Source organism: Neoarius graeffei, chromosome 4 (assembly GCF_027579695.1).
Source record: "Neoarius graeffei isolate fNeoGra1 chromosome 4, fNeoGra1.pri, whole genome shotgun sequence".
Classification (NCBI taxonomy): Eukaryota; Metazoa; Chordata; class Actinopteri; order Siluriformes; family Ariidae; genus Neoarius; species Neoarius graeffei.
The window spans coordinates 975547-1002414 of NC_083572.1; the positions used below are offsets into that span (position 1 = coordinate 975547).

Genomic DNA, 26868 nt, shown 5'->3' on the forward strand with positions numbered 1-26868 from the left:
TTCTAGTTGCTCAACTGTCTTAGGTCTTTTTTGTCGTATCTTCCGTTTTATGATGCGCCAAATGTTTTCTATGGGTGAAAGATCTGGACTGCAGGCTGGCCAGTTCAGTACCTGGACCCTTCTTCTACGCAGCCATGATGCTGTAATTGATGCAGTATGTGGTTTGGCATTGTCATGTTGGAAAATGCAAGGTCTTCCCTGAAAGAGATGTCCTCTGGATGGGAGCATATGTTGCTCTAGAACCTGAATATATCTTTCAGCATTGATGGTGTCTTTCCAGATGTGTAAGCTGCCCATGCCACACGCACTAATGCAACCCCATACCATCAGAGATGCAGGCTTCTGAACTGAGCGCTGATAACAACTTGGGTTGTCCTTCTCCTCTTTAGTCCGAATGACACGGCGTCCCTGATTTCCATAAAGAACTTCAAATTTTGATTCATCTGACCACAGAACAGTTTTCCACTTTGCCACAGTCCATTTTAAATGAGCCTTGGCCCAGAGAAGACGTCTGCGCTTCTGGATCATGTTTAGATACGGCTTCTTCTTTGAACTATAGAGTTTTAGCTGGCAACGGCGGATGGCACGGTGAGTTCACAGATAATGTTCTCTGGAAATATTCCTGAGCCCATTTTGTGATTTCCAATACAGAAGCATGCCTGTATGTGATGCAGTGCCGTCTAAGGGCCCGAAGATCACGGGCACCCAGTATGGTTTTCTGGCCTTGACCCTTACAGAGATTCTTCCAGATTCTCTGAATCTTTTGATGATATGTTCAAACTCTTTGCAATTTTACACTGTCGAACTCCTTTCTGATATTGCTCCACTATTTGTCGGCGCAGAATTAGGGGGATTGGTGATCCTCTTCCCATCTTTACTTCTGAGAGCCGCTGCCACTCCAAGATGCTCTTTTTATACCCAGTCATGTTAATGACCTATTGCCAATTGACCTAATGAGTTGCAATTTGGTCCTCCAGCTGTTCCTTTTTTGTACCTTTAACTTTTCCAGCCTCTTATTGCCCCTGTCCCAACTTTTTTGAGATGTGTTGTTGTCATGAAATTTCAAATGAGCCAATATTTGGCATGAAATTTCAAAATGTCTCACTTTTGACCTTTGATATGTTGTCTATGTTCTATTGTGAATACAATATCAGTTTCTGAGATTTGTAAATTATTGCATTCCGTTTTTATTTACAATTTGTACTTTGTCCCAACTCTTTTGGAATCGGGGTTGTAAAACCCTAAACCAGTCTCGTAGTATTGCTAAAAATAAGTGATGTTTTACTCTAATAAACAATGTTTTAATTAATTAGGAAGCAACTTAAAACGATTTAACCTATTTATATATATATATGGAGAGTGTATATACTTTATAGTGCTGTTTTGTAATGTATATCCTCCTGTACAGTCGGGGGCGGTGCTGCGCACAAACGTGAACTCCCTCCCCCCAAAATCTGATTGGTTCCGTCATGGCTATATATATGACGTCATTTCCGTCTGCCGCTCTCTTTTTGCCGTGAGGTGAAGATCTCTATACGGCGTTGTCTCGTGGTGAGCTCGGTTTTAAAGTTTTAAGTTGGTTTTAAAGCAGAATGCTCAGGAGAACTGAGTCTGAAACTCACACGAGATGTTAAAATAAGTGTTCGCTTTGACTTGGTGTCAGGAGTTCTGTGTTTAATAAATATCCGCTTCCCGGGTTCTGCTTGGTGAGGGAAGGCCTAACAGGTTCAGGTCTCGCGCGCGTGCTGTTAGCCTGTTAGCTTATAAATTAGCTCAGGAGGATTTTAAGGACCGGCATCGCTTACTGCCGTGTAAACTCCGTGTTTTAATATCGGGGACTCTGGCGTGAACTTTAGCTGTGGTAATGTTTGTTTGGGAAAAACATGGAATTGTTTTTTTTTTACGCTGTGTGTGAAAAGTTCTGAATATTACTTCATTCAGATTCGGTTTGAGTGGTGTGTCGTTCACGAAGGAGCCGACTCTGAGTCGATTCTTTTCAGTGAACGGTGGGGGATTCGACTCTATTTTTCAGAATCTTGTGTGCGGATGTGTAGCACGTTGCTGCTTTTTAAATATTTAAACATTCAGTGACAACTTTTCTGTTAAATGAAACCTTATGAATACTGATTTAGTTGGGCACTGGAAGAGTCAAACTTCATAAGTTTATAATCTTAGGTTCTGATGACTTCCTTTTGGAGCAAATGTTTTCATACTGATTTAAGTTTTACCTTCAGATGATTCTTGGACAAAGTGAGTGTACATGCGCTGCTCATAGTCTGGTAACGGTCCATTCGAGTCCCGTTAGAGTTAGTGACAAGTGGGGGCGTCGTGGCTCAGGTGGATAAGGCTTCATACCATAAATCCGGGGACCCGGGTTCGATTCCGACCCGCGGTCATTTCCCGATCCCTTCCCGTCTCTCTCTCCTGCTCATTTCCTGTCTCTACACTGTCCTATCCAATAAAGGTGAAAAAAGCCCAAAAAAATCTTTAAAAAAAATGTGACAAGTGTCTTTAGGGAGAAAAATCACCATCATGTTCACTTGTTTTAAATGCACTTGAGAATTAGTATAGTGTTATTGGTCTTTTTTAGTACAATTTCTTGGAGATTTGTCAAATACTGAGGCAAATCAGTATTTTGTGTTGGTGCACACTATTAAAACCTGTCACTAGTGTTGGTGTTTGGGTGTCGGAGGTGTGCTAAAGTGAGGCAGCTGGGTTTTCGCTAACACCATGAGGGCTTCCTGTCCAATGACTGGGGTTTGATGGTGACCTGAGCCACATCTGCAGTTACTGACGTCAACTCAGTGGTGTAACCTTTGATCTGGTCTCTAATTTCTTCTCTCTTCCTTCTTGCTAGCTCTCCCACTAAACTCGTTGCACAGGGAAAGTGGTCACGATGTCCGGAGGTCTGGATGTCCTTCAGATGAAGGAGGAGGATGTGCTGAAGTTCCTGGCTGCAGGAACCCATCTGGGTGGAACCAACCTGGACTTCCAGATGGAGCAGTATGTCTACAAGAGAAAAAGTGACGGTGAGAGATGTTTGTTGTAAGGATAAGTGCAGGTGTATCCTTTAGTGGCGTAATATGCAGTGATTAGTTGTTTGTGGTTATTTGAGGAATCTGATGCGTAAAGGGAGAAATTTGTATCAGTGGCTATGAATTTAAAATTAGTCTTAGGATCTAAAGTTCTGCCTAGTAGTTTAGAGGGAAATGTTGCTGAGCTGTTACTCTAAGTGTTTGGGTTTCATTCAGATGTCTTTGGTTCCCTGATGCTGAGAACACAAGTGTGTGTGGGTTGGTTTTTTTTTTGGTTATGTTCATTGTGTGCTGTGTTGCAGGCATTTACATCATTAACCTGAAGAAAACTTGGGAAAAGCTGCTGCTGGCTGCTCGTGCCATCGTTGCCATTGAGAACCCTGCTGATGTTTGTGTCATTTCTTCCAGGAACACGGGTCAGGTAGATGCATGCTTTATGTTCAAAGGGAAAGGGCTAGGAGTTATTAGTGTTGGGTGGAGTGTTAGGTGCACACTATTAAAGCCTGTCACTACTGTTGGTGTTGGGGTGTCGGAAGTGTGCTAAAGTGAGCTGGCCGGGTTTTCGCTAACACCATGAGGACTTCCTGTCCCATGACTGGGGTTTGATAGTGACCTGAGCCACATGGTCTTAGAAATTGGTTTATTTGGTTCTGAAGTCAGCCTTAAATGAACTATGTGCACAAATCTGCTTTCTCAGCTTTAATTCCTAATTCAATGAAAACGTGCAAATGGGATTTGATTCTATTTTTTATTCCACGCTTTCAGAGGGCCGTGCTCAAATTTGCCTCTGCCACTGGGGCTACCACCTTTGCTGGGCGCTTCACGCCTGGTACATTCACCAATCAGATTCAGGCTGCCTTCAGGGAGCCCCGCCTCCTGATTGTGACCGACCCTCGTGCTGACCACCAGCCGCTGACTGAGGCTTCGTATGTGAACATCCCCACTATTGCTCTGTGCAACACTGACTCTCCACTCAGATACGTTGACATCGCCATCCCCTGCAACAACAAGGTACGGGATGGTGCGCCACACCCTTACACTGGCGCATTCTCACAGTCCTGCGTGTTTGTGTTGTAATTAGTGTGTGTGTGTAGGGTCCTCACTCCGTGGGGCTGATGTGGTGGATGTTGGCCCGTGAGGTGTTGAGGATGCGTGGTACCATCTCCCGTGAGCATCCATGGGAGGTGATGCCTGATCTGTACTTCTACAGAGATCCTGAGGAGGTGAGGTCTTTCTACACACCTTTCAGTGCTTTCTAGAATTTCTGGTTTTTAGTGATCTTTGATGCAAGATGCTTGGCATTGAGCATCATGGTGCTGAACCCCGTCCCATCCTGGGTGTGTTTTATTTTGCCTCTGTGTTTGGTGCAGATTGAGAAGGAGGAGCAGGCTGCAGCAGAGAAGGCTGTTGGGAAGGAGGAGTTCCAGGGCGAGTGGTCGGCTCCTGTCGCTGATATTGCTCAGCTCGAAGTACCCGACTGGTCTGAGGGTGTGCAGGTGCCATCAGTACCCATACAGCAGTTCCCTGCTGGCATCGATGGTGAGAAACCCCATACAACCCTTAACTGCAGAGATGTGGAATATGACATGAGGCTGTAATTCTGGCAGCAGCTTTTCATTTTATTAATTTCAGACCTAATTGTTTATCCCAGTGATATCGGTACCTCACTGAAACTCGTGGACATGGATTTTTGTCCCTGTCATTCTTTATCCTTTTTCTTAATTTTGTTATCCTGTCAGTCCCTTTCCTTCCTTTCAGTTCCACTTCCCCCCCCCCCCCCCCCCCCATCTTTCTCATCCCTTTTCTTATCTATCTTTCCTCTTATCTCCCTCACTTTTTTCTTTTTAAAATGTTCTTTTATGGTCTTATTTTCCTCTCATCCCTGTTCCTTCCCCCCCTTCAGTCCTTCCTTCCTTCTCCCACAGGTCCAGTAAAGCCTCCTTCATTTGTTCTCATGTTTGATCTTGTTCTGTTTCCCCCCTCCAGCTGCTGCTAAGCCCGGACCCACGACTGAGGGTTTCTCCGGTAGGTTCTTATTCCTAATCGCTGATCAGAATTTCTCCACACTGGCTAAGTCTAATGTGTGTTGTTTCCTCTCCAACAGAGGACTGGAGTGCGCAGCCTGCCACTGAAGATTGGAGTGCAGCCCCCACTGCTCAGGCTGGAGACTGGGGCGGCTCCACTGCTGAGTGGTCCTAAACACACACACTCTTCAGTTTGTGTTTGTGTTCAGCCAATAAACTTGATGGCTTGATTAGTGTTGATGTCATTTATATTTCCTGGGTGTGTTAAGTGTGTTGAATATTGAGGTGGTGAACAGTGGAAGGTCAGGGGGAGGGGTTTTACTGACATGAAGTGAGTACACAACAGGGCTGAGATTCACTGGTGCTGTATTATGCTGGTTAATATAATGCTTAGTCAAACAAAACCCCAAAATGAGTGCTGTTTGTTGTGCCAGGTGCCCTGATGTGCCCCTCTGTGTTTATCTTTGTTACACAGCCATCGAATAAAGGCTTGTAATAAAAAGTCCCTCCGTGCCACTGCGCACACTTAATTCAATAATTGGTTTATTTATACAACCAAGCATTTAATACTCTGCGTCTTCAGGGTTGTTTACAGCAATTTAGAAGTGACGAATCCACTAGATCTCAGCTTCGGTGAGTTATGTAGAGTGTGATGTCATTCGGGTTCTCCAGTATAATTTTGTCCACAGTGAGAGCAGCGCTCGAGCGTTTTATTTTAAGAGAAATTCTGTGTACAGGTACAAATATGAACAATTAAACGTGTGTGGGGGTGCTTATTAAAAAAAAATTTAAATTAAATGAATTGTAGCTTTAAAGTTCTATGGGAGAAAGGAATCACAATATTGACAAGAAGCCAGAGGACTAGAATTAAATGATCATTGGAAGAAAATGGTTTTAAAGAAATGCAGAACAATAAGATTCACAGTCAAAAGTGACATGGTCAAGGTTTTTTTTTTTTTAAATGCCACTTTTACAAATAAGAGCTGTTTATAAAGTGTTTAACTCCATTATTTAAAATGGTTGTTACTAACACATTGGAGGAAAAAAGTTGGACTGGTTTTAGAGATTTAGACTTGACTGCGGTTGTATGATGTCATCCAGGGGGCTGGGCTGATTCCACAAAGTCTTGATTTTAACAGTGCTAGAGCTACAACACTAAAGTACTTCAACTTTATTTTCATTTATTCTGAAATGTTTCTCAGTCTCTCAGAAGCTGAAATTATGCCACATGATATTGACAGTTTAACATAAATCTATGGAACTTAGCAATTCTTTACCCATTTGTCGAAGTTTACATTTTTAACCCCTAAGCAAATCTAAAATGTTATGAATCTTTAACTGTTGATTGGGCAGCCATGGTCTAATGGTTAGAAAAGCAGTTTGGGATTAAAAGGTTTTGGGTTCGATTCCCTGGAACAGCTAGAATGGCTGAAGTGTCCTTGAGTAAGAGTCCCCAGGTTGCTCTGGGTCTGTTGTACATCACTCTCTTATCCAGAGTGTCTGCTAAATGCCTGTAATGTAAAGTTATCATTTCCTTCAGGATTAACAGTATGAGCTGTGTAAGGATGCACTGGAGCATAATACGTCACAATGCAAAAATATGTTCACGGTGGGAGTCTGCGTACTATTAGTCAAGTTTATTTGTATAGCGCTTTTAACAATAAACATTGTCGCAAAGTAGCTTTACAGAATTTGAACGACTTAAAACATGAGCTAATTTTATCCCTAATCTATCCCCAATGATGAAGCCTGTGGCGATGGTGGCAAGGAAAAACTCCCTCAGACGACATGAGGAAGAAACCTTGAGAGGAACCAGACTCAAAAGGGAACCCATCCTCATTTGGGCAACAACAGACAGCCTGACTATAATATTAACAGTTTTAACATGAGGACAGTTTCGTTGATGTTATAAACTCTTCATTGATGGAAACTTGAGTGCAAAACTGTTCATGATAACTGCAGTCCTAAAGTTAGCAAGACAACTGTAGTCCTCAGCCATAAAAGCATTACTGTAAGAGTCCAGAGCATCCTCCAGGTATAACCCTCAACTGTCCTCATGGGGCCGTCCTTCACAGGAGCGGTGCGATAAAACTCCGACCAGACACAGGGCACCAGGATGGATCAAGCAGGTCCGAGGGGCAGAAGAGGCCAGCATCTCAATCCCAGGACCAACATGTAACTCAGAGGGACAGATGGGGGGGGAGAGAGAAAGAAAACACATGTTGTTAGGTATGCCCTAAAAATGACAAGTATTAAATCTGTGTGGTAGGCTCGCAGAGACGAGAGTCTTTACATCAGGCATAACACACAACAATGGCATGTTAATATGGTAAAAAATATATCATGACCTGCTCTGGCTGGATGCTTGATTGGGTGATGGGAGCACACTCCTCAGCAATGATGAGATGCAGATGGGACCCTTAGGGCTGGCCAAGACAATTCAGTTACATTTCACCGGGTCTGGGACATGAGACAGAATGTCTGATGGCCGATTCCCTGCAGGCTACGATAGCCAGTCGAGATCTCCACCCTCTCCACCAAAAGATTTCGTGTTGACTCCATGTAACTCAGAGGGACAGATTTGGGGTGGGGGAGAAGAGAAAGAAAACACAGGTTGTTAGGTATGCCCAATGTCACCTGAATAAGTAGGAGCAGTATATTGCACCGAGTACAAGCAGGGACTCCGGCAACTAACTATGACAGCATAACTAAAAGGAGAGAGCCAGAAGGTAACACAGGCATGAGGGAGCCCCGGGACATAAAGCAGCAGCCACTACACCGTCAACAAACTCGAGTGAGCAAGCGAGTGGGGACTGACAGCATCCATACATCCCAGTTTACCAAAACACTCTGTCTGAGGACCCTCCAGATCTACTCCTTTACCTCATAAACACCATTAACAAAAGGCTTGACTAAACAGATATTATTTATGGATCTAAAGTTAAAACATAAAGCCTGGGGTGCACGCTGAGTCTGATAGCTCCAGACCACATAGTGCATGAGATGGTTACACAACCACATAACTGTTAATAAAAGCTCTTCAGCAGCTCCAGGCCCCTGCGATCCACAGAGCCCGAGACAGAGAGAGGGGGTGAAATGTCGGCATTTTAGCTGCTCTGGAGCTCTGTTTCCTCCGACACGCTTCAGAGCTCATTATGTTTCAGTCGGTTATTTTCAATCAGATTTTATTTGGTTTTAAGATATGATGCACCTCTACTACATTTTTCTTACAGTATTAGGAGTTAGTTTTATACAGACACAAATGTCGTTTTGCATTGTTTATGATTAAGAAATAAAAAGGGTGCCTTTTCCGTTATATTTTTATTCATTGAAATTTTGCTCAAAATATTCTCAGAATCGAATTAACGCACCTTTTTGTGAAAAATGTAAAAAAAAAAAAAGAAAGAAAAGAAGACTCACCCCAGATGGGACTCGAACCCACAATCCCTGGCTTAGGAGGCCAGTGCCTTATCCATTAGGCCACTGGGGCTCAACGGATATAAAATGAAAAGCTGATTCCTTTATAGATACATACATTAAATTAACTCTGTAATTATTAAATCTATTCATTAAATAGTTATATCTGTATGTATATATTGGTTTTATTATTGTTATTACAATTTGATAAAACATACAACATAAGATTAAAATCATTGAAATGTCTGCCGGAAATGACGGTTGCCTGGCAACGACGTGTTGTCGTGACATGGTGAGGAGGAATTAGCTTGCTAATAGTTAGCATAACGAGCCGAAAGCGTTTGTTTTAAACACCGTAACAAATAAATAAACATTAAATGAATATTAATGTAGATGTTTTACACAGTGCAGGGGTCCGAGAGGAGCTGCTTAAACTCAGACAGTTAAGGGGTGAGCGGGGGTGAGTGAGGGTGAGTGGGGGTGAGCGGGGGTGAGTGAGCTGCAGCTGAGGCTTATTTACACTTCTGGGCGTTATTTACAATATTTTATATATTTTTATATGATTCAATATGATTTTGGTGAAGAATTGATCGTGTTTATGAATCCTGAGCCTCAGACATCATGGTGAGTAAAAACGCGGCCTGTGACTCAGAAAACAGAAATAAAATGAAATATAAGCTCGTTAGAGATTGATTCAGTTCGATCATTTCTCTTCAGCAGCTGTTTTTATTCTCCTCATTTCCACAGAGTGAAATAAACTCAGCTCACAGCGGGCAGCATTTTTATATTTGAAGAAATGAGCAGCGACTTCAGTCCAATCCTCTCTCTCTCTCTCTCTCTGTCTCTAATATGAAATTTAAATGATTAAAATGAACTTCTGTTGAGTTCACACATTCAGAAAATAAACAGCACATCAGAGATTCATCACATTTATCGGATCTGTTTGACCTGGTTTTAATGTTGTGTTTAATCTCCTTTCTGAATCTTTATTTTAAACGTTTTCTCTTTTATTCCTCTTTTACCACAATTGTTAGACTGTTATTATTAATAATTTAATAAGAAATGGCATGTCATACTTTTTATCCATTTATAGTTACATTTAATGTTGTACAAAAGAGTTCGTTCCTGTTGTCACTTCCATTATCGCAGCTATAAACACTCAGTTCCTCACCAGTCTCTCGTTATTCTCTCTTCACATCAGTAAGACAAAAAAAACACAGTTTGTCGTGATCCTGAGAAACTGTAAAGAACCGTAAACTCCTCTGTCCTGAAGAGCTCCAGCTCCACCTCAGACTGTTACACCGCGCTCACACTGGAGACTCCTTACAGAATCGATACACACATCTCTCCTTACAGATCAGTGATTACACACACTTTATAATCTGTTTATTATTCACTGGACACGCCCTTGTGAATGAGCTGTTACTATAGAAACCATATCAGAGCGAGTGTGTTAATATAAACCTGCACTACAGTCAGAGCTGCTGTTAGAGAGAATTAATCAACACCTTCTGACCAATCAGGGTCCAGAACTCAGCGTGTGTGTGTGTGTGTGTGTTTGCCAGATCTTGTCCCGAGTGAAGCCGGCACTCAGTGGTGAAAACTCTCTGAGCTCCAGTGAGAAGAAAAGGAAGAATAAGAGTAAAAAGGTTCCTCAGGTAGAAGATTACCTGAACCAGAGAGATTACCTGGGAGCCATTACGCTGCTGGAGGTAGGAAACGAGACACTCAGTTTATCATCAGGGCGGCACAGTCGTGAAGTGGTTATCACTGTCACCTCACAGCAAGAAGGTTCTGGGTTTGAGCCCAGCTAGGACGAGGGCCTTTCTGTGTGGAATTTATATGTTCTCACCAGGTGGGTTTCCTCCGGGTGCTCCGGTTTACCCCAAAGACATGTGGATTAGGTAGATTGGCTACTCTAAATTGCCTGTAGGTGTGTATGTGTATGTGTGCTATAATCACCCAAGAGAATTCAGGGAAGCTAATTGATAGCTTACTGGATAGCTATGAGGACGGCAACAGACAGACAGAACCATTTCCAAGTTGGACTTTTTTCCTACAGAGGGACACATTGCAGGTGGACACTGTCGGTCCCTTATCTCACCACCACAACATTTACCACAACCACCACAACCACCTGAAATACCATGTCACCTTCCACCACATAATGTATCACAGCAACACTCTGACTCCCACCTGGCAACATCCTAGAACCACTTATCATAGCAACTGTTTAGCAACCATTGGGGATACAACCACCTAGCAACATTCTAACAGCCAACTGAAATATCACTTCATTGCAACCAACCGGGTGGCACAGTGGTGCAGTGGTTCACGCTGTCGCCTCACAGCAAGAAGGTCCTGGGTTCGAGCCCCGGGGCCGGCGAGGGCCTTTCTGTGTGGAGTTTGCATGTTCTCCCCGTGTCCGCGTGGGTTTCCTCCGGGTGCTCCGGTTTCCCCCACAGTCCAAAGACATGCAGGTTAGGTTAACTGGTGACTCTAAATTGAGCGTAGGTGTGAATGGTTGTGTGTCTCTATGTGTCAGACCCCTTGTCCAGGGTGAACCCCACCTCTTGCTCATAGTCAGCTGGGATAGGCTCCAGCTCGCCTGTGACCCTGTACAGGATAAGCAGCTACAGATAACAGATGGATGGATGGAACCAACTGGCAAACACCCTAAGGTACCATAGCGGCCACCTAACAACCATCGGAGATACCATGGCAACACCATAGCAATTCTGATTGGAATAGGATTTGTTGAAGTTTTGCAATCACTCAAGCGATGTGCCTTTTTAGTTATGAACGTAATCCTTGTGTGTGTGTTTTCAGTTCCAGAGGAATGGAGGAACAGCTGAGGAGAACACAGACCTCTGGATCGGCTATTGTGCCTTCCACTTAGGAGACCACAAGAGAGCAATGGAGGTGTGTGAGTGTGTGAGTGTGTGTTCTAGCTGTAGTGCCTCCAAGAGGGCAAAAATCTTGCTGAATAACATTTTATTAAGTGAAACACGAGGTCAGACATCTAAAGGTAACCATGGCAACAACTTTTGTTGGTTTGTAAAAACATAAATGTAAACATGTTTCTCAGAACTGAGGAAAATAAAGTCTTATTTATAAAGTCAGATATAGATGCAGTATATGAACTGTGTGTGTGTGTGTGTGTGAACTCTCAGGAATATAAAGCCCTGACCCTGAGCCCTGACTGTCCCCCTGATGTCTGGGTGTTTCTGGGCTGCTCTCTCTTTTTCCTCGGCCTTTATAAAGAAGCAGAAGACACTGCACTCAGAGGTTTGCTCGCTCTCATTCACACAACTGCCGTGTGCACTACTTAGTGCACTTGTCTTCAGAGCTGTGTCCGTATTCCTCTGAGCCTCACAGGAACGTTTTACTGTCCATGATGTTCACATTAATGTTTACTGTCTGCTTACAGTCTACATACAGAACAGAGGTGTGTGTGTGTTTTATTGCAGTGCTTTGCATTATATAATGATCATTAAGTTAATTTATTGTTTTTTTTCTTTCACAGGACCAAAGAGTCAGCTACAGAACCGACTACTCTTCCACTTAGCGCATAAGGTGTGTGTGTGTGTGTGTGTGTGTGTTTATAGGCATCACAGAGGCTTCAGTACATTTGTTGTAACCTATTTTTATCTCTTACAACTGAGACAGAATCCAGTTCCTGCTCTTAGGGCAGGAGTTTTTGGAATTTGAGCTCATAACCTTCTCCCTCTGGATGTTTTGGTGAAGTTGACTGTGTAGGATGTGTATGAGCTCTCCTGGTTGCTGTTGATGGTTTGTTTGTTTGACTCTCAGTTCAGTGATGAGAAGAAGTTGATGGGTTTCCACCAGAACCTGGAGGACGTGACGGAGGACCAGCTGAGCCTCGCCTCCATCCACTACATGAGATCACACTATCAGGAGGCCATCGACATCTACAAACGCATTTTACTACAGAACAGGTGCTCATTACTACATTAGAGGTGTTGAGCAGACGCTCGTATCCAGAGTGACGTACAGCAGACCCAGAGCAGCCTGGGTGGCAGGTGGGGGTTCAGGGCCTCGCTCAAGGGCACTTCAGCCATTCCTGCTGAGTGTGTGAGAGTGTGTGTGTGTGTGTGTGTGTGTGTGTGTTCATTACTGCTCTCAGCCGATCAGGACCATTTTAGACTGAGGGGGAGGTGATGGATAAATATGATTTGAGGAAAGCTGTACTGGAAAACAGATAAACCCATAAACACACACCTCATACATGTGCTCTGGTGTGTGTGTGTGTGTACAGAGAGTTCCTGGCCCTGAACGTGTATGTAGCTCTGTGTTACTATAAACTGGATTATTACGACGTGTCTCAGGAGGTTCTGGCCGTTTATCTACAGAGTGTTCCTGATTCCACCATCGCACTCAACCTCAAAGCCTGCAATCACTTCAGACTGTACAACGGCAAAGCTGCTGAGGTACACACACACACACACACACACACACACACACACACACACACACACACACACACACACACACACACACACCGAACTTCAGATTAAATTTCTGTATTCAGAGTCAGCCTCTTCAGGCTGGTGTTTCCGTGGTGAAAGTTGCTGGTGGTCAGAGTTGAGTTCTGCAGCTGCTTCAGTGGATTTTCTGATCTTCACTTTCAGATCATTAAATTCATCTGCGTGTCTCACCTCTGGGGTCACCACAGTTATCTTTAGTGGAAGCGTCTGAGACAGAAACTTCAGTATAAACACTCTCACCTTTACACCTGTACATTTTGTGTTCAAACTAAAATTAGATTCAATATGTACTATAGGAGTACAGATTATTAGTTGATATGTTGGGTCTTTTATTTTGCCTGAGGACTTTTAGTTTGATAGCCCTTTGGTAGGCCTTAAGGATAAGATGGCTGCCACTAACCTTTGACCTCAGTCTACTTGAACAAAGGAGTTGACCAGCAAAAAGGTTCTTTACAGGTTATACGTGACTTAATTAGATGTCTTTATCTTTGTTTGGATTATTGGAGTCCTCCAGTTTCTACTATTTGTCCTCCTCCTACCTGCCTGCCATATTCACCCGCTTGCCTGCCATATTCGCCTACCTGCCTGCCATATTCACCCGCTTGCCTGCCATATTCACCTGCCTGCTTATCATCCCATCTCAACCAAAAGGGCGCAATTAAAAATTTCTTGGATAGCCAGTCAAAGAAGCGTGATAATCAAGTCCAATCGAATGGCTATTTAATCAATTTGAAAATACGCCATTACAAAAAAAAGTAAAGAACTTTTGCCATCACTTCTGCTGCTTGGAAAGGCAATGCTTTGAATTGTTTGGAAAGCATGGACCTTTGTTGGACTGCAACTGAAGTGTTGGAAGCTTGATTTGAAGAAGTTGAGTTAAAGTTTTGGATCCTGTTGTGTGTTCATTTTTTAAATCTTTGAAATCGGTTTACTATTGGAGTAGCCTTTTGTTTGACATTGGATTTGGAATGGCCTGTTGTTTGAAACTCATTTGAGTGGATCATGATTTTAATCCACGTTTGTGAAAATATTGAAGTGAATGTGAAGACGCAATTGTGCTGTGCTGAAGTTTGAACATTTTGAAGAATTAGAATTTAAAAATTTGAAGTATATTTATTACATTTTTTTGTTAATTGATAAAACCTGAAATATGGCTGATAAAATATTTCAGCAGCTTTGCGGAACACGCGGAGGAAAACTTGGCGTGTGTACACACAAAATGAATGCATTAAAGGAGTCATTAAATAATGGAGATGTTGAAGCTGTTAACACAAGCCTTGAACAGTTTCATCAGGCGTTAGATGAGTTTAAAGATGCTCATCAGTCTGTCCAAGAAATGCTTGATGAGGCAGAAAAGAAAGCTGATAATGATGAACGGTGTCAACCAAGAATGCAAACCATTGAAACATTTCTGAATGACGTAGAAACATGGAAAGGTTCTCAAAATGATCCACAAACTGCAGTGTGTCCTTTGGGTAGCATATCCAATATTGGTAAAGAAAACAAAATCACAGTCTCTTGTAAGTCGTGCCTCCAAATCTTCATCAGTGTCCTCTGCACGTCTAAAGGCTGAAGCTGAAAGGGCAGCCCTGCTGCAGCGCACCACAGCTCTTCAGAAAAAAAATGCTTTGGAAAGGGAAAGAGTTGCAGTGGAAAATGCAATGGAAAGAGTTGAATGGGAAACAGAGCTGGCTGCTGTGCACGCTAAAGTCTTGCAGAGTACTGATGTTGAGCCTACAAATTCTAAGCTTACCTCCACAGAACTTTCAGAGGAACCTGGAGATGGCATGAATGCATATTTGGAGAGTCATTATGATGGAATCAAGGATCTTCATCCTGAACCTTCACCAGTGGAATATGCCAGGATCTCTGTAATACCCAAAACGCCTCTGCAAAACGTTTATCTCAAGTTACAAGGCCAAAGAGGTCTCAAAGGCCTGTTCAAACAATACCACTGGGTCAGACCAGTCAAAATGCTGCAGGCACCTCACCACTTGCACCTTCAAGCTCCAGCAGTAACAAGTTGGGTGCAATCACTGAGCTCATTGTACAGCAGCAAAAGGTGACTTCTCTTCCACCTCGGCCCATACCTATATTCAGTGGTGAACCTCTTAATTTCATACCATTTATGCAAGCATTTGAACATTGTATTGAAAGAAACACCAGCAGTAGCCTAGACAGGCTATATTTTCTTGAACAGTACGCATCTGGACAGCCTAAGGAGCTGGTGAGAAGTTGCCTTCATATGGATGCAGAAAGGGGTTATGCAGAGGCAAAGAGGCTATTGGAACAGCACTTTGGGGATGAATTCAAGATCACTAGTGGTGAAGCCTTGAATTGTAACAATATCCCATCAGACAATGGAGATGCTTTGCACAGTTATGCTCTTTTCCTCCGTGGATGCTGCAATGTGATGCGCACTATGAGATGCATGGATGAACTAAATCTTCCATCAAGTCTTAGGCTTCTAATCTCAAAGATGCCTTACAATCTAAAGGAAAAATGGAGATCACATGCCTTTGAAATTAAGGAACGAACAGGAGCCAGAGCCACATTTGGTGATCTTGTCCATTTCCTGGAAAGGCAGGCCAGGATTTTACAAGACCCCATATTTGGTAACTTGCAAGATGCCTCCACAGCCAAAAGGGCACCAAAGGCAACCGTGAGCACCACCAAGCCCGTCCCAAGCAAAAGAGTAGAGGGAGCAGTTTTGCCACAACTGTATTGGCAGTGCCAAAGGACAGTGCAGAGAGTTCTACTGCAGGGAGCACAATGCAAGTGTCCAAGGTATCCAGCAGCAACATGCCAAAACTCTGTTCTGTCTGCAATGGTGGACATGAAATTGCATCATGCCAAGAGGTGATGAGTAAGTCTCATAATGCAAGAGTTGATCTGTTGAAGATGAAAGGTATCTGCTTTGGTTGTGTGGTTAAAGGGCATCTCATCTCATTATCTGTAGCCGCTTTATCCTGTTCTACAGGGTCGCAGGCGAGCTGGATCCTATCCCAGCTGACTACGGGTGAAAGGCGGGGTTCACCCTGGACAAGTCGCCAGGTCATCACAGGGCTGACACATAGACACAGACAACCATTCACACTCACATTCACACCTACGCTCAATTTAGAGTCACCAGTTAACCTAACCTGCATGTCTTTGGACTGTGGGGGAAACCGGAGCACCCGGAGGAAACCCACGCGGACACGGGGAGAACATGCAAACTCCGCACAGAAAGGCCCTCGCCGGCCACGGGGCTCGAACCCGGACCTTCTTGCTGTGAGGCGACAGCGCTAACCACTACACCACCGTGCTGCCTGGTTAAAGGGCATATGAGTCGGAGTTGTAAAAACAGACAAACCTGTTCAGTGTGCTCAAAACTCTATCCTACCATTTTGCACATACCACAAAAGGAAGGCCAGAATATTGTTGATGCATGCAGTGCTCCTGAAAAGACAGTAAACTGCGGACTGGTTTATTGAAGACTGACATAGTTGACTGTAGTGATAAGCAATGCGCTCTCGCAATCATACCAGTTCGAATCAAACTAAACAACTCCTATCACGTAGTCCAGACATATGCTTTCCTTGACCCAGGGAGTTCTGCAACATTTTGCACAGAACAGCTTAGAAAGAAGTTGAATGCCGGGCAAGAACCAGGGCTTTGAACCGGTTCAAGGAACGAAAACGAAAACCGGGAACTTTTTCTATTTCACATGGAACAGAAACGAAACCAGAAACTTTATTATTTCTTATGTTCCAGAACAGAAACGGTTATTAAAAATAATGGTAACCGGTTAATACCGGTTTTTATTTCGTTCCTCAAAGTTTCCGTAGCCTACAAATAAAAAAGTCATTCTTCTCCTGCGCAAGTTTCTATGACCCGCTGGGGTTCACTTCCTGTGTGACGTTCGCTGACTGAATGGAGAGAGCGGGAGGGTGGACTACTATCACATCTCCACATCTTAAATAAGAGGTAAATATTGCAGTCTATCGTTATTCAGAAATGTCAAACATGATATCAATATATTTGTCCACGTTAATGAGAGGCTCGCGAACATTAAATTACGTTAACCTCTGTTAGCCTATCAATACATAGGGCCTGACTAGCCTTTGGTAACACACTACACGAATTATCTTTCATTTTTGGCACTTTTTCTGTTTGTGTAGATGGGAAGACATACTGAGAATCCAAATCGCCAACATTTGAAATAATAATTGTTTTGAATTATTTCTTGTCTTATTTAATGAAGGTTGTAATAGAATTAGCCTACATTTGGCTTAAGCTGGATGAGACAGAGACATAATTTTATAGCCATTTGTTAAACAGCTGACAGGGAACGTAATTAACCGTTCCGGGAATGAAATTCTTTTGTTCTAACCGGTTCGGGAACGTCTATTTAATGGTGGAACCCAAAACCGGAAACGTTAAAATTCTGTTTCTGTTCGGAACGAACCAATAGGAAAAAAAATCTGGTTCAAAGCCCTGGCAAGAACACACAGATACTTCTGCGCACAATGAGGCAAAAAAACAAACAAACCTGTGAGCAGCCTAGTAGTCAAGGGCCTGGCAGTGTGTAGTCTGGAGGGTAAGGACTTCATAGACCTACCAGAAGTTTTCACTCAGCAAGAAATTCCAGTCAGCAAGGAACACATCCCTAGACAAGAAGATGTTAGGAAACGGCCCAACTTCAGGATGTCTGGATACCCAACATTGATGCTGGAATTGATCTTCTTATAGGGATAAATGCACCCAAATTAATGGAACCTTGGAGAATCATCAATAGCCAGGGTAATGGGCCCTTTGCTATCAAGACACTGCTAGGTTGGGTGGTGAATGGACTTCTCCATAGTCATGATGCATGCTTCGACAAGCAAGGTCAAAAACATGTCTATGCACATAGGATATCTGTTGAAAAACTGAGTGAGCTTCTACAACCCCAATTCCAAAAAAGTTGGGACAAAGTACAAATTGTAAATAAAAACAGAATTCAATGATGTGGAAGTTTCAAAATTCCATATTTTATTCAGAATAGAACATAGATGACATATCAAATGTTTAAACTGAGAAAATGTATCATTTAAAGAGAAAAATTAGGTGATTTTAAATTTCATGACAACAACACATCTCAAAAAAGTTGGGACAAGGCCATGTTTCCCACTGTGAGACATCCCCTTTTCTCTTTACAACAGTCTGTAAACGTCTGGGGACTGAGGAGACAAGTTGCTCAAGTTTAGGGAGAGGAATGTTAACCCATTCTTGTCTAATGTAGGATTCTAGTTGCTCAACTGTCTTAGGTCTTTTTTGTCGTATCTTCCGTTTTATGATGCGCCAAATGTTTTCTATGGGTGAAAGATCTGGACTGCAGGCTGGCCAGTTCAGTACCCGGACCCTTCTTCTACGCAGCCATGATGCTGTAATTGATGCAGTATGTGGTTTGGCATTGTCATGTTGGAAAATGCAAGGTCTTCCCTGAAAGAGACGTCGTCTGGATGGGAGCACATGCTGCTCTAGAACCTGGATATACCTTTCAGCATTGATGGTGTCTTTCCAGATGTGTAAGCTGCCCATGCCACACGCACTAATGCAACCCCATACCATCAGAGATGCAGGCTTCTGAACCGAGCGCTGATAACAACTCGGGTCGTCCTTCTCCTCTTTAGTCCGAATGACACGGCGTCCCTGATTTCCATAAAGAACTTCAAATTTTGATTCGTCTGACCACAGAACAGTTTTCCACTTTGCCACAGTCCATTTTAAATGAGCCTTGGCCCAGAGAAGACGTCTGCGCTTCTGGATCGTGTTTAGATACGGCTTCTTCTTTGAACTATAGAGTTTTAGCTGGCAACGGCGGATGGCACGGTGAATTGTGTTCACAGATAATGTTCTCTGGAAATATTCCTGAGCCCATTTTGTGATTTCCAATACAGAAGCATGCCTGTATGTGATGCAGTGCCGTCTAAGGGCCCGAAGATCACGGGCACCCAGTATGGTTTTCCAGCCTTGACCCTTGCGCACAGAGATTCTTCCAGATTCTCTGAATCTTTTGATGATATTATGCACTGTAGATGATGATATGTTCAAACTCTTTGCAATTTTACACTGTCGAACTCCTTTCTGATATTGCTCCACTATTTGTCGGTGCAGAATTAGGGGGATTGGTGATCCTCTTCCCATCTTTACTTCTGAGAGCCGCTGCCACTCCAAGATGCTCTTTTTATACCCAGTCATGTTAATGACCTATTGCCAATTGACCTAATGAGTTGCAATTTGGTCCTCCAGCTGTTCCTTTTTTGTACCTTTAACTTTTCCAGCCTCTTATTGCCCCTGTCCCAACTTTTTTGAGATGTGTTGCCATCATGAAATTTCAAATGAGCCAATATTTGGCATGAAATTTCAAAATGTCTCACTTTCGACATTTGATATGTTATCTATGTTCTATTGTGAATAAAATATCAGTTTTTGAGATTTGTAAATTATTGCATTCTGTTTTTATTTACAATTTGTACTTTGTCCCAACTTTTTTGGAATCGGGGTTGTAATTCAGCAGTACAACCATGATTTCCCTGAAAAGGGTTTTGAGGAAAAGAAGCAAATGTCAGTCGAAGACACCAGATACATGCAAATAATGGAAAGCTCTGTGAAGATGGTTAATGGACACTATCAGTTACCTTTGCCATTCAAGAAGAACAATCTTACAGTACCAAACAATCGTCTCCTGGCAGAGCAATGTGCCTTGTCATTGAAAAGGAAGTTTCAGAGGAACAGTGACTTTCACAGGGAATACATAGCCTTTATGGATACCGTTCTGTCAAGTGGACATGCTGAACTTGTGCCACAAGCCCAACTGAAACAGGAAAATGGAAAGGTGTGGTACATACTGTACCTCATCATGGTGTTTTTCATCCGAAGAAGGGGAGTTTGCGTGTGGTGTTTGACTGCTCCACAGCTTATCAAGGGACCTCACTGAATACTGAGCTCCTTCAAGGCCCCAATCTTACAAACACCTTACTTGGAGTTTTAGTCCACTTTTGCCTGGGCAGAATTGCCATCATGGCTGATGTGGAAACAATGTTCCATCAAGTGAAAGTCCCACCTCATCATGTGAACTTCCTGCGCTTCCTTTGGTGGCCTGATGGGGATATCAGTCAACCACTGAAAGAATACAGGATGGTGGTACATCTTTTTGGTGCAACATCATCATCCAGTTGAAGCAACTAACACAGTCAAAAACAACTTTTATGTAGATGATCTGCTGAAAGCTGTTGATACAGAAAGTCATGCTATTAAGCTCTGCAGGGAGTTGAAGTTACTCTGTGTGACTGGAGGTTTCAAGTTGACCAAATGGATTAGTAACAACAAAGTTGTCCTGACCTCCATTCCTGAGTCTGAAAGGGCAAAGGATATAAAGAATCTTGACATTGATGATTTGACAATTGAGAGAGCACTGGGTGTGCAATGGTGTGTCAAGGAAGATGCCTTCACATTTCAGGTGACCATCAAAGAGCGTCCATGCAGTAGGCATGGAATTCTGTCCATGGTCCGTTCCATATATGATCCACTTGGATTCCTTGCACCTCTCACCTTTACAGCAAAATGCATTCTACAGGAGTTATGCATGCTGAACATTGGATGGGATGAAGAATTGCCAGAAGTCCATGCTCAAGTCTGGAAGAAATGGTGGCAACATCTTCCAAGAGTGAGGGAATTCAAGGTCAGCAGATGTTTTGTACCAAACAACTTTGGAAGTGTTGAAACGGCACAGATGCACCATTTCTGTGATGCGAATGAAGTTGGGTATGGTACTATTACCTACCTGAGATTGACCAGTTGCAGCAAGGTCCACGTCACATTTCTAATAGGAAAGGCCCGAGTTGCACCTCTAAAGCTGATGACCACACCATGGATGGAGCTTAGTGCTGCTGTTCTGGCAGTATGTATGGACAGGATACTGTCTGAGGAGTTGCAGATGGATTTGGAAGCATCTCTTTTTTTTTTTTTTTGGACAGATAGCATGACTGTTCTAAGGTACATCTGAAATGAAAGCAGAAGATCCCAAACCTTTGTGGCCAATCGTGTGAGCATCATCAGAAGTGCCTCGGAAGTGTCTCAGTGGAAGTACATAGGAATAAAACTGAATCCTGCTGATTATGCCTCCTGGGGACTGCATGTGGACGCATTTCTGAAAGGAAAAACTTGGATCAATGGCCCAGAATTTTTAAAGGAACTACCCCAATGCTGGCCAGACCCTCCTGTTGAACGTGTCTTGTTTCCAGATGACCCTGAATTGAGAAAAGGAGTTATCAGTGTTAATGTTGCTGTGAAGGAAAACTGTGATGCTACTACTTACCTGATGAATTACATGTCAACATGGATGAAGCTCAAGAAAGCTGTGGCATGGATCCTCAGATTGAAGTCTATTCTTTTGGATCTTGTTAAAAAAAGCAAGAAAGGCAAAGATCAAAACAAGCATGTTATGGTCACAAGAAAACAGAAACAAGAAAAAAATGGTCCATATATGCGGTCGGTCATCTCATCTCATTATCTGTAGCCACTTTATCCTGTTCTACAGGGTCGCAGGCAAGCTGGATCCTATCCCAGCTGACTACGGGCGAAAGGCGGGGTTCACCCTGGACAAGTCGCCAGGTCATCACAGGGCTGACACATAGACACAGACAACCATTCACACTCACATTCACACCTACGCTCAATTTAGAGTCACCAGTTAACCTAACCTGCATGTCTTTGGACTGTGGGGGAAACCGGAGCACCCGGAGGAAACCCACGCGGACACGGGGAGAACATGCAAACTCCGCACAGAAAGGCCCTCGCCGGCCACGGGGCTCGAACCCGGACCTTCTTGCTGTGAGGCAGCAGCGCTAACCACTACACTACCATGTGCGGTCGGTCAATGACATGGAAAATGTTGAGGTGGCAATTGTACAGTTTTGTCAGAGGCAAGGCTTTCCAAAAGAGAGGGCTTGTTTGCAGAGAGGTGTGCAGTGTGCGAGTAGAAACAGCACCATCTTCAGGTCTGATCCTTTTCTTGACGATGGCATCTTGAGGGTCTGTGGCCGTCTCAGCAAAATGGCAATGCCCAGCGAACAAAAACATCCTGCGATCCTCCCTAAAGACACCTGTAGGAGCCATTTTGTGTTTAAACTAAAATTAGATTCAATATGTACTATACGAGTACAGATTATTAGTTGATATGTTGGGTCTTTTATTTTGCCTAAAGACTTTTAGTTTGATAGCCCTTTGGTAGGCCTTAAGCATGGGCCTTAAGGATAAGATGGCTGCCACTAACCTTTGACCTCAGTCTACTTGAACAAAGGAGTTGAGCAGCAAAAAGGTTCTTTACAGGTTATACAGGTTATTTGTGACTTAATTAGTTGTCTTTATCTTTGTTTGGATTATTGGAGTCCTCCAGTTTCTACTATTTGTTTGTCCTGCTCCTACCTGCCTGCCATATTCACCCGCCTGCTATATTCACCCGCCTGCTTATCATCCCATCTCAACCAAAAGGGTACGATTAAAAATTTCTTGGATAGCCAGTCAAAGAAGCGTGATAATCAAGTCCAATCGAATGGTTATTTAACCAATTTGGAAATTTGAAAATATGCCATTACAGCACCTGACGGTAATCCGGGACAGAAAATACAGACTGAAGAAGGAAACAGCGTTTTATTCTTTACTCATACGATGGAACATAAAAATGAGAGAATTTAAAAATAAAAAATAAAAGGCAGATGATATCTGAATGAGAAGAGGAAGAGTTTTTAACTACATCATGAAATACATGTATAACTAAGACACACCTCTGTTTTAGATAAACTCCACCCACACGTGTAATTTTCGCATAATTTCTGAATCGTGCCCACGTCTGTAGTTACATCTGAACTCTGAGTCCTGATGTGTGCAATTTCACGTCTCATCCTGAAGAATAACCACACATTCTCCTATAGGTGTCTATCATCTCACTCCTGTGTGTGTGTGTGTGTGTGTGTGTGTTCCTCTGCAGGCTGAGCTGAAGAACCTGATGGACATCTCCTCCAGCTCGTTTGAGTTCGCTAAAGAGCTGATCCGACACAACCTGGTGGTGTTCCGCGGAGGTGAGGGAGCTCTGCAGGTTCTTCCTCCCCTCATCGATGTCATCACTGAGGCTCGACTCAACCTCGTCATCTACTACCTTAGACAGGGTACACACACACACACGCAAGCGCACACACACACACACACACACACACACACACACACACACACACACACACACACAGAGGTTTAATATGTACTCCTGTTCCCACTGTTTCTCCAGATGATGTCCAGGAAGCGTATAATCTGATTAAAGACCTGGAGCCCACGACCCCTCAGGTATTCTCACTCCCACTTCCTCATTACATCGTCACTTTCTGTCGCTGGTGGTCACCGAAAATCTCAGTCACTCTGACATGATGACATCATCAAAAAGTGCCAATAACAGCAGCCATGTGGAAATTATTCACACATTGTGTAACTTATACATTGTGCTGTGAAATCTTCGAACAGGTGTGTGTGTGTGTGTGTGTGTGTGTGTGTGTGTGTGTGTGTTGTAGGAGTACATCCTTAAAGGAGTGGTGAACGCAGCACTTGGACAGGAAATTGGATCTGTGAGTCACAAGTCTAATCTTCATTCAGCAATTAATATTCACAGTGTTCCTCTAAAACACTCTTTATCCTGCAGAGGAACAGAGAACACACACACACACACACACACACACACAAAATGTGTGATTAATTAGTGGTGTGGTGATTTATGATGTGTCAGAATATCATGAAAGTTGTGATAGTTATATACAATACTGATAGTGTGTGTGTGTGTGTGTGTGTGTGTGTGTGTGTGTGTGTTCAGAGGGATCATTTGAAGATTGCACAGCAGTTTTTCCAGCTGGTTGGAGGTTCAGCGAGTGAATGCGGTAACAGTTTCAATATTAACAATTCGAGTTACACATCTGTACAATGATATCCTTTTAATAACATACTTTTCTTCTAAGTGGTGTGTGTGTGTGTGTGTGTGTGTGTGTGTGTGTGTGTGTATTAGACACTATCCCAGGCCGACAGTGTATGGCTTCTTGCTTCTTCCTGCTGAAACAGTTTGAGGATGTGCTGATCTATCTCAACTCAGTAAAGGTCTCTCTCTCTCTCTCTCTCTCTCTCTCTCTCTCTCTCTCACACACACACACACACACACACACACACACAGAGTTAATGTTATCACCCTGAAGTGCATTATTTGTGTATACTGGCTAGAGTGTGTTATTACACGTTGATTTCCCGACAGCTACAGTGAGTTTACTGAGGAAGACGGTCCTGAGCTGATAAACTTCACAAAGCTCTGTGATTATTACAAAGCGCTGAGAACAAAATCTTCACCACATCAAAGATTAAATGTTTATTTGTTAAACAGAAACACATTTTCAATCTGTTTATTATTAGCGTAATTCCCTGTGAACCAGCTGTTACTGTAGAAACCATAAGGTGCTGTTTCTACATTAATATAAACCTGTCGCTCATGTTACAGCTGGAACTGTTTCTGTTCTACACAAATACTGCTCTCCTTTTGACCAAACAGATTGGAGAATTCATCCATGCTGTGATGTAATGATAAACACATTTATATTTATATATATAGACACAAGTGTCATCACTTGTATTTTCCATCCGGGACATGGAGAACCAAAACTGGGACATAAATCTCTATCTGTCTCTCGTGAGGAAATCGATGAATTGTTTTGATAAATTTGGGGACTTTTTGTTTGTGAATGTGTCGATATAATAAAAAGAAAATCACATGCTGGCTTGAAGATATGAAGTTTATCTTCTCATGTTGAAAAATTCATATTTTTCATACGAAATCCATCACGGATCTGAGTGACAGATTTAAATAATATTGTCTGGCTGGTCTATCAGATATATTCCATTCAGTGAGCATGATACTGAACGAGTCAAAGACGAGGAGCTGAATGGAATAAAGACCACGAAAAAAAGCCAGACATTATTATTATTATTATTATTATTATTATTATGATACATACAGACTCCTCTCGGGTGTTCAGTGCATCTTTCTCTTTCAAAATTCTCTCAAAAGCTTCCGTATTTAACGAAGCTAACCTGACGGCCATGTTTATTTACAAATTGTCCCAGTCGCTCACTAGCGCGGAAGTTTTCCATCTCCGATGTGTGATGTTATGTTGCCTTGACAACCGTGCAATACCATAAACCATATTCAATGGTCATTCTCCATTGGGTAGAGTGATGTAATACACGTAGGATAAGCGATATGCTAACAATATTGCATGCTATCAAACCAAATGAATGAAACCTGCTCGAGGGGAATAGAACACGTTTTTATTCCATTGAAAAAGTCTCCTGTATGGATAATAATTCCCGATATTTCACTCTGATGATGTCACTCCCAGTGTTTTCCTGCTGACTAGACACACGTTGTCAAAATAGTGAACTGGTTCAATTTAAATTATTTTCATTAACTTGCATTTTTTTTTGTGGATGTGTCCATATAATATAAAGAACATTACACAGTGGGACAAAGATATGAAGTTTATCTTCTCGTGTTGAAAATATTTTCACTCGTGATATATCCATTCACCACTTGAAGATAAACTTCATATCCTCACACCCCTGTGCAATATCCTCTGAGCCGTGTGTGTATCAGTGTTGTGTAAACTCACCTGTTAATGATGAAGGTTTAATGCGACGTCTGTGTGCTTCTGTGTTTCAGAGTTATTTCTACACCGACGACACCTTTAACTTCAACTATGCTCAGGCCAAAGCTGCTTTAGGGAACTATAAAGAGGCCGAAGAGGTGTGTGTGTGTGTGTGTGTGTGTGTGTGTGCGCCTCCGTCCATCACATGATCACTTCATCGTGTCTTCACACAATTACATCATTGCATCACCACTTCATCACAGTATTACATCACCGGTCATCATGTCATTACAGCTCATGCTCCTGATGTCAGACAAGTGTGTAGGAGTGAGTGCGTGTGTGTAGGAGTGAGTGCGTGTGTGTAGGAGTGAGTGCGTGTGTGTAGGAGTGCGTGTGCGCGTGTAGGAGTGCGTGTGCGCGTGTAGGAGTGCGCGCGCGCGTGTAGGAGTGCGCGCGCGCGTGTAGGAGTGCGCGCGCGCGTGTAGGAGTGTGTGTGTAGGAGTGTGTGTGTAGGAGGGTGTGCATGCGTGTGTGTAGGAGTGTGTGTAGGAGTGTGTGTAGGAGTGTGTGCGTGTGTGCGTGTGTGTGTGTGTAGGAGTGTGTGCGTGTGTGTGTGTAGGAGTGTGTGCGTGTGTGTGTAGGAGTGTGTGTGTAGGAGTGTGTGTGTGTGTAGGTGTGTGTGTGTAGGAGTGTGTGTGTGTGTGTGTGTGCGCGTAGGAGTGTGTGTGTGTGTGTGTGTGTGTGTGTGTGTGTGTGTGTGTGTGTGCGTGTGTGTGTAGGAGTGCGTGTGTGTAGGAGTGTCTGTGTGTGTGTAGGAGTGTGTGTGTGTGTGTGTGTAGGAGTGTGTGTGTGTGTGTTGTGTGTGTGTAGGAGTGTGTGTGTGTGCGTAGGAGCGCGCGTGTGTGCGTAGGAGCGCGCGTGTGTGCGTAGGAGCGCGCGTGTGTAGGAGTGCGTGTGTGTAGGAGTGCGTGTGTGTAGGAGTGCGTGTGTAGGAGTGTGCGCGCGTGTGTAGGAGTGTGTGTGTAGGAGTGTGTGTGTAGGAGGGTGTGTAGGAGTGTGTGCGCGTGTGTGCATGCGTGTGTGTAGGAGTGTGTGTAGGAGTGTGTGCGTGTGTGTGTGTAGGAGTGTGTGCGTGTGTGTGTAGGAGTGTGTGTGTGTGTAGGTGTGTGTGTAGGAGTGTGTGTGTGTG

The 26868-nt window shown here is 43.3% G+C and overlaps 2 protein-coding genes and 2 non-coding genes across 5 annotated transcripts in view; 3 read left to right on the top strand and 1 right to left on the bottom strand.

The window, feature by feature from the left end:
• Positions 1 to 1485: 1485 nt before the first annotated feature.
• rpsa (ribosomal protein SA) lies at positions 1486 to 5289 on the top strand. Its single transcript, XM_060918539.1, has 8 exons — positions 1486 to 1551; positions 2858 to 3029; positions 3338 to 3456; positions 3801 to 4046; positions 4130 to 4258; positions 4406 to 4574; positions 5022 to 5060; positions 5140 to 5289. The coding sequence occupies exons 2-8, from the start codon at positions 2897 to 2899 to the stop codon at positions 5232 to 5234; spliced, it is 930 nt and encodes a 309-aa protein (XP_060774522.1). The 5' UTR covers positions 1486 to 1551; positions 2858 to 2896; the 3' UTR covers positions 5235 to 5289.
• Positions 3521 to 3661, top strand: LOC132885578 (small nucleolar RNA SNORA62/SNORA6 family). The gene has a single exon (XR_009654619.1). It is a non-coding gene; the product is annotated as a small nucleolar RNA SNORA62/SNORA6 family (small nucleolar RNA).
• A 3187-nt stretch (positions 5290 to 8476) lies between the features above and the next one.
• trnar-ccu (transfer RNA arginine (anticodon CCU)) lies at positions 8477 to 8549 on the bottom strand. Its single transcript has one exon. It is a non-coding gene; the product is annotated as a tRNA-Arg (tRNA).
• A 189-nt stretch (positions 8550 to 8738) lies between these two features.
• ift56 (intraflagellar transport 56) overlaps positions 8739 to 26868 on the top strand; it is a 26648-nt gene continuing 8518 nt past the window's right edge. The window contains exons 1-13 of one of the 2 annotated variants that reach the window (XM_060918541.1): positions 8739 to 8768; positions 10042 to 10188; positions 11306 to 11398; positions 11650 to 11764; positions 12003 to 12052; positions 12290 to 12435; positions 12756 to 12927; positions 23000 to 23177; positions 23294 to 23349; positions 23571 to 23624; positions 23867 to 23930; positions 24056 to 24144; positions 25754 to 25837. In XM_060918541.1, the coding sequence (XP_060774524.1) occupies positions 8766 to 8768; positions 10042 to 10188; positions 11306 to 11398; positions 11650 to 11764; positions 12003 to 12052; positions 12290 to 12435; positions 12756 to 12927; positions 23000 to 23177; positions 23294 to 23349; positions 23571 to 23624; positions 23867 to 23930; positions 24056 to 24144; positions 25754 to 25837 (1251 nt within the window). In that variant the 5' untranslated portion in view covers positions 8739 to 8765. Of the gene's footprint in view, positions 8769 to 8978; positions 9101 to 10041; positions 10189 to 11305; positions 11399 to 11649; positions 11765 to 12002; positions 12053 to 12289; positions 12436 to 12755; positions 12928 to 22999; positions 23178 to 23293; positions 23350 to 23570; positions 23625 to 23866; positions 23931 to 24055; positions 24145 to 25753; positions 25838 to 26868 lie in introns of those variants that run through there. The other variant, XM_060918540.1, reaches the window with a different exon arrangement.